This window comes from Eumetopias jubatus, unplaced genomic scaffold, assembly GCF_037043125.1.
Source record: "Eumetopias jubatus isolate StellerSeaLion01/CBP00866 unplaced genomic scaffold, mEumJub1_p1.0 scaffold_8, whole genome shotgun sequence".
Lineage (NCBI taxonomy): Eukaryota > Metazoa > Chordata > Mammalia > Carnivora > Otariidae > Eumetopias > Eumetopias jubatus.
In genome coordinates this window covers 133,662,754-133,673,141 of record NW_028274814.1, presented here as the reverse complement: position 1 = coordinate 133,673,141, position 10,388 = coordinate 133,662,754, and the positions used below count along the sequence as shown (strand labels likewise).

The 10,388-nt window shown below is 37.2% G+C and overlaps 1 protein-coding gene across 1 annotated transcript in view; it reads left to right on the top strand.

Annotated features, from left to right (window-relative positions):
- The first annotated feature begins 3,418 nt into the window (after nt 1-3,418).
- Nucleotides 3,419-10,388, top strand: part of ENTHD1 (ENTH domain containing 1) — a 105,015-nt gene continuing 98,045 nt past the window's right edge. Inside the window, exon 1 of the mRNA XM_028115568.1 lies at nt 3,419-3,767. Within this exon, the coding sequence (XP_027971369.1) occupies nt 3,419-3,767 (349 nt within the window). The remainder of the gene's footprint in view (nt 3,768-10,388) is intronic.

The window sequence follows — 10,388 nt, the reverse complement described above, 5'->3', positions numbered from 1 at the left end:
TTCAGAAGTCTGAAAAAAACCTTGAGTTTGAATTCCACAATGTCACTTGATAACTTAAATGATTTCCTGTTATGATTAAAGTGAAGTTGGGAGAGGAAACAGCCTTTGCCAAAGTATTGTGGAAGTGAGTAAGCCTAAAAAGGAAACCAAGAGATCTTTTCTATCTCATTATGTGTTTATTTTGGAATTATTGAGGGAGAAAGCTCCTTAATCAAACACTGGCTTTTGGCTCCTGACAGAGGAGGCCCGCCGGGCACCGCCACCAGCCCCCAAACACTGGTTTTTGAATGTTGGAATCATGTTTTATATTTCTTATGTCATCCACAAAGCGGCACAAATGGTAGATACTCAAGAAATACTGATTGATTGATTTGAAAATAATTACTCCCAACTCCAGAATTTTACTTGACAATTGCAAGGCTGGAATATGTTTTTAAAATGTCATGTTTATAATCCAAAGCTGTAGAATCAATGCAGGTGTATCCCAAGCAGATTCATTCAGTCATTTGGGCATTCACTCAACACCTGTTTCTTGAGTACCTACTATGTTCTAGGTACTTACTAGGCAATAAGATTATATTGCCTTGTAAATAAGATGGTCATGGACCATGCTGTCATGGAGTTTCTGGTCTGGTGGTGAAGAAAGCAAATGACAAATACACAGGTACAGATCATGGTGAGTGCCATGAAGGAAATAAATCGGGACGGAAAGAATATGTTGGGAAGATCTAAGTAGCTAGTGTGCTAGCTGAAGGCCTCTCAGAGGAGGTGACCCAGATTGGTGACATGGAATATCTTAACTCGCCTCCGTTTCTTTTTTTTTTTTAATTTTTTATTGTTATGTTAATCACCATACATTACATCATTCGTTCTTGATGTAGTGTCCCATGATGCATTGTTTGTGCATAACACCCAGTGCTCCACGCAGAATGTGCCCTCTTTAATACCCATCACCAGGCTAACCCATCCCCCCACCCTCCTCCCCCTAGAACCCTCAGTTTGTTTTTCAGAGTCCATCGTCTCTCATGGTTCGTTCACCTCCGTTTCTAAGTATTCTAGGGATTTGGGTAGCCAGACAACCAAGATTCAGGTGTGAAAATGTACTCACTTGGGCACCACTTTTGTTTCAGATGTCACATACTGGAATTACAATCTCAAGTTTCTGATGGTATGAGTAAACAACATTTGTATGTAGTCAGATGTTTAAAACACAGAAAACCAACGTATAATTTACAACTAACAGCAGTCGAACTCCTTGTTAATCTGAAAAGATAACAATAGTAGAATGGTGTCTTACATATTCTGTGGACATGTCACAAAGTACTGTGCATTCGTAAATGGTATTAATTCACTCATCCAGACTTTTTGCTCCGTGGTTTTTCTAATGGTTGGGAATGTATTTAATTTCAGTATGATGTTAAGCACATCCATTTTAAACTACCCTAGTGGATTGAAGCCCATTATTTGATACTTTCCTGGGGTAGAAAATTCATTTAAGATAACATTTTTTAAATACAAGATAGAGAATATAGGAAAACCTAAAAATTAGGATTTTGTCTCTCCAAATATAGATAGTCAGCTCACCAAAAAATAAAAAAAAAATAGCGTTTTGGTGACTGTTGTTTAAGTCCAGCAGGTTATGATTCTAACAGGTTTGTTTGTTTTTTTCCTAATAGACTTGTGAGGAAACAGATCAATATTTGTTGCTCTAAGCCAATGTCACAGTGCATCTCTGCATTGCGTGAGCTTGGTAGAAGGGAAAAAAGGACAATAGAAAAAACCCTCATGATTGAAAATTTTAATGGCTTATTGAAACACATGATAAATCTGGTTTTCGCTGCAGGAATGAGTCAGATAAAAATGCCTGTGTTTGAAGTGCAAACAAGAGAGAAAATCAGAAAATTGTAAAAACACGCAACTTCTCTTTTTCTTCCTAGTGTTGATGATAGTCTCTTTTTGAGAAATGTTAATTAAACTGATACATTTTCCATCTTGCTCATTTGAGGATGTGTTGTATTTTACAAAAAAAAAAGGTTAATTACCCCTTCTCTTATTTTTTGAAAAAGAAAGGATAGCTCATTTAGTTTGCTTCTGAAAATTTGTCTTCCTTAAATACACACACAGAAATTAATCAAACCTGAGCTAGGAATTGCGAAGGTCAAAGAAGAGAAACAAAACTGAAAATGACAAATTTGTTATGGATTTTAATGTCTGTCTTTTTTGTGCATGCAGTTTCTCTAGTAAAATCTGATTATAGATCGCCAAGGCTTCATTGGGCCTGGATGCTTGTCAAGGCTTGAAATCAATTTAGTGCACTCTCTTGGTGGCCATCGGGGTGAATCACCAGGGAAATTACAAACTAACTGACCCACCTTAATTCAAAGCAATGAAAAAGAAGGAAGGGAATGGTTTCATAAGCATCATTTAAGGTTTGGGGGCTGCAGACCTCCTTTAGGTTTTAATGTATTTTGTATCAACCTAAATGGGCCTCTCTTTGTGTACACTTGTTTTGGAATGTGACAGATAACATGCTGATCCCTCCAGGTTTTAGGGAAATTGTTACCCAATTTGAACCCTACTATTGACATTGTTTACTCCTTAAACACATACTGTTCTAAGACCCAGTAAAGAAAGTAATTTAACCTTTTCTTTGAACTTACTAACCTTATCAGGACTGAAATACTGGTCAAGGGTACCATGAGTTAGATGTGGAGTCCGCTGTGGTACAACTACTTGTGTTACAGTTGACAACCCTCCTACTTTCAGATTAACAAGAAAGCAGAACGTATTTAGATCCAATTCTAGTGACTTGTAGTTCTAAGAATACAACCTTAGGGTCACTTGATGACTCCAAGACTCAGATGTTACCATCCTAATTACCTTCAGGACATACTGTTTTTATACATGACAACAAATCTTAAGCATGAGATGTCAGAGAGCGTGTCCCATTTTCTTCTCCTAACTTGCCCACTGTCCTGTAATGCTTTAGAATTATTTTATTCCTGGCCAAAGAAGTTGAATGATATTTTCTGCAGAAACTTTAAGGACTAGGAAGACCACCTATAATTCTTTAATATAGGCCAATCCCTTATGAGAGATTTTCCCATACTGATGCTAGGAGAATTTAGATAGTGCCCTCAATTCTGGCTGATGTAAGTGAGGGGCTGATTTCTAAGTAAACCTAGATTTTTCAGACTGACATAGTCTTCTGTAGACATTTCGAAAAGTATTTAACTTACATATATTTTGTGCTTTGCTTTGCAGGAAATTGATGCCTTGTCAAAATGGAGATTAATCATTTGTGTTTGGGAGCGGCAGAACTGGGGATCAGTTACCTCTCAAGAGTTTTATAAACCAATTATATTAACTCCTATTCCATTGCTCTCATCCCCATTTCACCTTCAAACTTGTCTTACCTATGGCATTCAGGAGGCAAGTGAAAAACTTCATGAAAAATTACTCAGATGCTGAAATAAAAGTCAGAGAAGCAACTTCTAATGACCCTTGGGGTCCTTCTAGTTCTCTGATGTTAGATATCAGTGACCTGACCTTCAACACAATTTCTCTGTCAGAGATTATGAATATGCTATGGCAGAGACTCAATGATCACGGGAAGAACTGGCGCCATGTGTATAAATCCCTTACGCTAATGGATTATCTCATCAAGAATGGATCAAAGAAAGTTATTCAGCATTGCAGAGAGGGGTTCTGTAACCTTCAAACACTAAAAGATTTTCAACACATAGATGAAGCTGGAAAAGACCAAGGTAAAAGAAATGCATACAGTGTGCCAATAAAGATTAGAGGTTTGGGAGGGGATCATTTTAAACCAGGAGCTGGGGAAAAGTTCTTAAATGTGTTGGCCATCTTTCTTCTGGGACAGTTATAGTTTCCTTTTGTGTTGACTCTTGAGGGCCTTCGAGAACAATTTTTTCCCCCCAAAAGATGTGTAAAACTAACATACCGAGGTTCCTGATAAAATGATACCTCATAGAAAATGAACAAAGGGAATAAAACAGGAGGCATGGCGGCTTGGTATAATAATGTCACTGTAATTTGTAATTATAATTAGACTGGAATTCAGTCATAAGTGTAAGGAAGTGTTTCCAAAGACTATAGAATCTTCAAAGACTATCTAGATGGAATACTTATATGAATACAAGAATTTAGGTCATAAAATAATCTTGTCGGGGGTGGAGGAGGAGGTGAAGTAGGGGAAGGGTGTGTGGAATACTGAACTGAGATGATTTGGTAGTGTCTGAGATCTACAATGCTAAAAGAATCAGCACTTCCTCCTTGTCTAATGTAAAATTATAATCTGTGCTTAAAGTGAATAGTCTTATGAATCATGAGAAGAGGATAAAATTCAGCGCAGTCTTTGTGTTAAGTGTACATTTTTAGAATAGACTTTTTAAAGAGCAGTTTTAGGTTTACAGAAAAATTACACAGAAGGAGCAGAGCTCCCGCATAACCCTTCCCTATCCATGCGTTGTTTCTCCTATTAACATCTTGCATTAGTGTGGTGCATTTGTTACAGTTGACAAACCAGTGTTAATACATTAAAGTCCTTTGTTTACCTTAAGGCTCACTCTTTGTGTTCTCCAGTTCTGTGGGTTTTGAAAAATACTTGTCATGTAGGTACCCTTCCAGTATCATACAGAATGGTTTCACTGCCTTGAGAATGCTCTGTGCTCCACCTGTTGGTTCTTTCTCCCCTGCCTAGAACCCTTGGCAACCGCGGATCTTTTTATTGTCCTTATTGTTTTGCCTTTTCCAGAATGTCCTATAGTTGGAATCATACAATATGTAGCTTTTTCAGACTTGTTTCTTTCCTTGACAGTATGCATTTAAGGTTCTCCCGTGTCCTTTTATGGCCCCGGAGTGCCTTTCTTTTTTTTCTTCATGTTTTAAAAATCAAATTTATTGTGATACAATTCAACCTACCATACAGTTCACCCATTTAGAGTATACGATCCTGTGGCTTTAGGTATATTATTAATTTTTAAAAATTGTGATAAAATGTAAATAACAAAATTTGTTATTTTAAGTGTGCAGTTCAGTGGCATTGATTCCATTCACAGTGTTGCCCAACTATCACCACTGTTCCCAAAGCTTTTCATCAGCCCAGACAGAAGCTCCATAACCATTAAGCAATGACCCTCCTGCTGACCTCTTACCTACTTTCTGTCTCTATACTTTGCCTATTCTGAGTACCTCACATAAGTGGAATCATATAGGATTTGCCCTGTTCTGTCTGGCTTATTTCACATACCATAATGTCCTCCAGATCATCTGTGTTGTGGGATGTATCAAAAAACTTCATTCCTTTTATAGTTGTACAACATTCCATTGTATAACATACCACATTTTGTTTGTCTCTTCATTGGTTGGTAGATTCTTGGGTGGTTTTCACCTTTTGGCTCGTGTGAATATTGCTGCAATGAATGAAAACGTTCAAGTGTCAGTTTGAGTCTCTGCTTTCAATTCCTTTGATCCCTTTGGGTGTATATTTAAGAGTGAAATTGCTGGATCAAATGGCAATTCTATGGTTGGTTTTTTGAGGGACCAGTAACTTGTTTTCTTTAGCAGCTGCACCATTTTACATTCTTACCAAGGATGTAAGAGGGTTCCTGTTTTTCCACATCCTTGTCAACACTTGTTATTGTCCAGCTTTCTGATTGTAGCCATTCTACTGAATGTGAAAAGTAGTATCTCATTGTGGTTTCAATTCACATTTCCCTAAAGACTAATGATGTTGAGCATCTTTATATGCCCTTGTTGCCCATTTATAGATCTTTGGAGAAATGTCTGTAGAAATCCTTTGTCCATTTTTAACTGTTTTTTTTTTTTTAATTGTTGAGTTTTAAGGGTTTGTATATTCTGGATACAAGACCCCTACCAGATGGTGATTTGTAAATATCTTCTCCCATTCTATAGGGTGTCTTTTTACTTTCTTATTAAATTTTCATGAAGTCCAATTTATCAATTTTCCCTTTGGTGCTTATGCTTTAAGTGTCATATGTAAGAAATCACTGCCTAATCTAAGCTCATGAAGATTCATACCTATGTTTTTTTTCCTTAAGAGTTTTATAGTTTTAGCTCTTCCAAATAGATCTTAGATGCATTTTGAGTTAATTTGTGTGTATGATGTGAGGTAGAGGTCCAACCTCATTCTTTTGCATGTGGATATCCTGTTGTCGCACTACTACTTGCTGAAAAGACTATTCTTTCCCTCATTGAATTATATTGGCAGCCTTATGAAAATCAGTTGACCATAGATGTAAGGGTTTATTTCTGTACTCTCATTTCTGTGCTACCGATCTCTGTGTCTATCCTTATGTTCCACACAATTTTGATTACTATAGCTTTGTAGTGAATTTCGAAATAAAGTTGAGTCCTCCAGCTTTGTCCTTTTTCAATATTGTTGTGGCCTTTCTGGGCCTCATGCATTTCCGTATCAAGTTTAGCATGAGCTTGTCAATTTCTGTAACAAACACAACTAGAATTTTGATCGAGATTGCATTGAATCTGTAGATCAGTTTTGAGAATATTGCCATCTTAACAACATCCGTTCCTCCAATCCAAGAACACAAGATGTCTTCCCTTTTATTTAGGGTCTTCTTTCATTTTTTTCATACATGTTTTGTAGTTTTCAGTGCACAAGTCTTAACATTTCTTTTGGTAAATTTATTTGTAAGTATTTTATTCTCTTTGATGCTCTTGTAAGTGGAATTGTTTTCTTAATTCCATTTTCAGATTATTCATTGCTAATGTATAGAAATACAACTGACCAAGTTATTTTTGTATATTGGTCTTGTGTTCTGCTACTTGCTGAACTCGTTTATTAGCTGTAATAGTATCTTTTTTTAAAGATTCCTTAGGACTTCCTACATGCAAGATCATGTCATCTGCAAATAGAGATAAGTTTTACTTTTCCTTTCCAATATGGATGTCTTTTATTTCTCTTTTTGCTTAATTTCCCTGCCTAAAACTTCCTGTACAATGTTGAATAGAAGTGGTGAGAGCAGACATTCGTGTCTTGTTCCTGATCTTAAGAAGGAAGCTTTCAGTCTTTCACCATTAGGCATGATGTTAGGTGTAGGTTTTTATAGATGTTTTTTATCATAAGGTTGTTGGAGTTCTATGCCTAGTTTGTTGAGTGTTTTTATGAGGAAAGGCTGCTGACTTTTGTCAAGTGCTTTTTCTGCATCTATTGAAATGATTATGTGTTTCCCCCCTTTATTCTATTAATCTGGTGTATTACATTGATTGATTTCCATATGGGCACCAGCCTTGCATCCCTAGCATAAATCTCACTTGGTCATGATGTATATCCTCTTTATTTTTGAACTGTTTACTTAAGGTCAGGTTTGAGGTTTAAAGATTTTTATTTTTTTTAGAGAGAGAGCACGCGCATGCATGAGAGAGCATGAGCAAGGGGGAGGGGCAGAGGGAGAGGCAGAGAATCTCAAGCAGACTCCACACTGAGTGTGGAGCCCAACACAGGGCTTGATATCACGACCCTGAGATCATGACCTGAGCTGAAATCAAGAGTCAGTTGCTTAACCGACTGAGCCACCCAGGTGCCCCAGGTTCGAAGTTTAATGATGAAATTAGAGAAAATCTTCTTGGGTTTTGATCATGCTGTGCTTCTTAGTCTAGAAATTGTAAAGGCTTCAACCTCCATGAGGATTAAATTTATTATTAAAAATTAAAATAAAAGGGCGCCTGGTGGCTCAGTTGGTTAAGCAACTGCCTTTGGCTCAGGTCATGATCCTGGAGTCCCTGGATCGAGTCCCGCATCGGGCTCCCTGCTCGGCAGGGAGTCTGCTTCTCCCTCTGACCCTCCCCCCTCTCGTGTGCTCTCTCTCTCTCATTCTCTCTGTCTCAAATAAATAAATAAAATCTAAAAAAAATTAAAATAAAAGACTCTTAAGATTTTGCATCCCCAAGAATTAGGTTTTAAAAAAAGGCATAATATTTTGGATGATAGTGAATGGAATATAATCATTTTTTTTACTTCACAGAGCAGCTATTTTATCACTGTACTAAGTACTTTGATGATTTTTAAGTGGAAAGAGAGGATCAGCCCCTGCTCTAAAGAGTTTATGAGCTATTGGGTGCCTGGGTGGCTCAGTTGGTTGAGCGACTGCCTTCAGCTCAGGTCATGATCCTGGAGTCCCGGGATCAAGTCCCACATCGGGCTCCCTGCTCAGCAGGGAGTCTGCTTCTCCCTCTGAGCCTCTTCCCTCTCGTGCTCTCTATCTCTCATTCTCTCTCTCTCAAATAAATAAATAAAATCTTTTTAAAAAAAGAGTTTATGAGCTATTTTGAGAGATAAAATAGATAAGTATGAAATTATAAACAAGCTTATTTATGCATTTATACCTTTTATATGTACAAAGTATGGTATATTTGGATATGCTTAAACTCACTATCATAGAGGTCTTTCAGATTTCCTAACAGTTGAGCTTAGGATCAAAGAAGTAAGCGCAAGTATACTATCTTGGACTTTGTAAATACTCCTGATGATTTGGTAGCACCAAGAGGACAAGAATAATATTACTTATTTTATTTTTATCTTTTATGCATTTATCTTTTTGTGTTTGTTTTCTAATGAGTGTAACTTCTTAGAATAGTAGCTCTTGGCATAATTTAATTTATTCATAAGCAGATGTATATATATATATATTGGGGGTGGATGCATGCACAAAAATTTGTTACTGATCGGGTATGTGGTCAAAATAATTTGGGAACCACTGGCTTTCAGGTTTAAGTCAGGCTCCTTAGCATATTCCCAATTGACCTTTCTACTCTTATTTCCTTAGTCTTCAATCTAATACATTACATCTAGCATTACTAATGTATTATTTGCTTCCACTTCTCTGTGCTGATGCTTAAGATGTTTCTTCTTCCTTATAATAGTCGTTTCTTGCTATTTGTTTGTTGAGTTCCTACTTAGTCATCAAGTCCTAGCTCAGAGGTCTTTTCCTCTCTATCTCCAACCATCTCTTCTTTTCCTCACTGGGCAGAATTAAGAGCTGCAGCACTTCATTAATAATATCAGTGCGTGATTTTTACAGTATATCCATTTGATGTATATGTGTATGTTATATATGTGTGCATGTGTGTATACATATACATATATGTGTACAGGTATATCCTTGACTAGATTCTGAATGGTTTATGTCATATGATAAATCATCTTTTTACCATCAGGCCTTGGTACATACTAGACATCAGTAAATTTTTATTGAGTAGAAGTCAAAAAAGCAGGAGGCTTGAAGTAAGAAATGTGATCATTGAAAAACTACTCAAGGGCGCCTGGGTGGCTCAGATGGTTAAGCGTCTGCCTTCGGCTCAGGTCATGATCCCAGGGTCCTGGGATCGAGCCCCGCATCGGGCTCCCTGCTAGGTGGGGAGCCTGCTTCTCCCTCTGCCTCTGCCTCTCTCTCTCTCTCTCTCTCTCTCTCTGACTCTCATGAATAAATAAATAAAACATTTAAAAAAAAAAAGAAAAACTACTCAATAAGAATGATCTTTCTTTTGTGATCTTGGATCAGAAAAGAAAAAAAGAGAGTGAAGTTTATACTGAGAAATTAATGAGAGAGAAATTGCAGTGATCCAAGTAATCTATAGCTGGATCCTACCTGAGATACAGGTTATCAAGAAGAGACAAAGAAAATAAAAAAGAAGAAGAAGAGACAAAAAAGATAAAAGCAGAAGAAATTATAGAAAAAAGATCTTTTTGTTTGTTTGTTTCCTTGATTGGTTTTTACTCTGCCTAGAGTGCTTATCCCCAGATACCTGCACTGCTTTCTCACATACTTCAGCTCTCTGCTGGGAAAGTCATCTTATTAGAGAGGCCCTTTATATCTACCCTATTTATGAATAATCAGCCCTATCCCTCTCTTTGCACTGATACACCCTAGCCACCTTCTGCTTTATTTTTCTTCATAGTTTTTCTTCTCTGACATAGGGCACATTTTATTTTATTATTTATTTGTTTTCTATCTCTTCCTACTAGAATGTAAGTTTCACGAGGGCAGGGTTATTTTATGTCTGCTTTGTCCATGTTCTGTCGCCAACATTACAACAGTGCCTATCACACAGTGCCTGCCCAGTAATTAATAGAAGTATTACAGTAGTCTCCCCTTATCTGTGGTTTCGATTTCCACAGTTTCAGTTACCTGTGGTCCACCGTGGTCCAGAAGCAGATGATCCACCTTCTGACATATTGTTCAGAAGGTTGGTAAGGCCTAGTGCCATATCACAATGCCTGCACCATTTGCTTCATTTCATCTCATCACATAGACATTGTATTATCTCACATCATCACACGAAGAAAGGTGAGTAGAGTACAATAAGATATTCTGAGAGAGAGACCC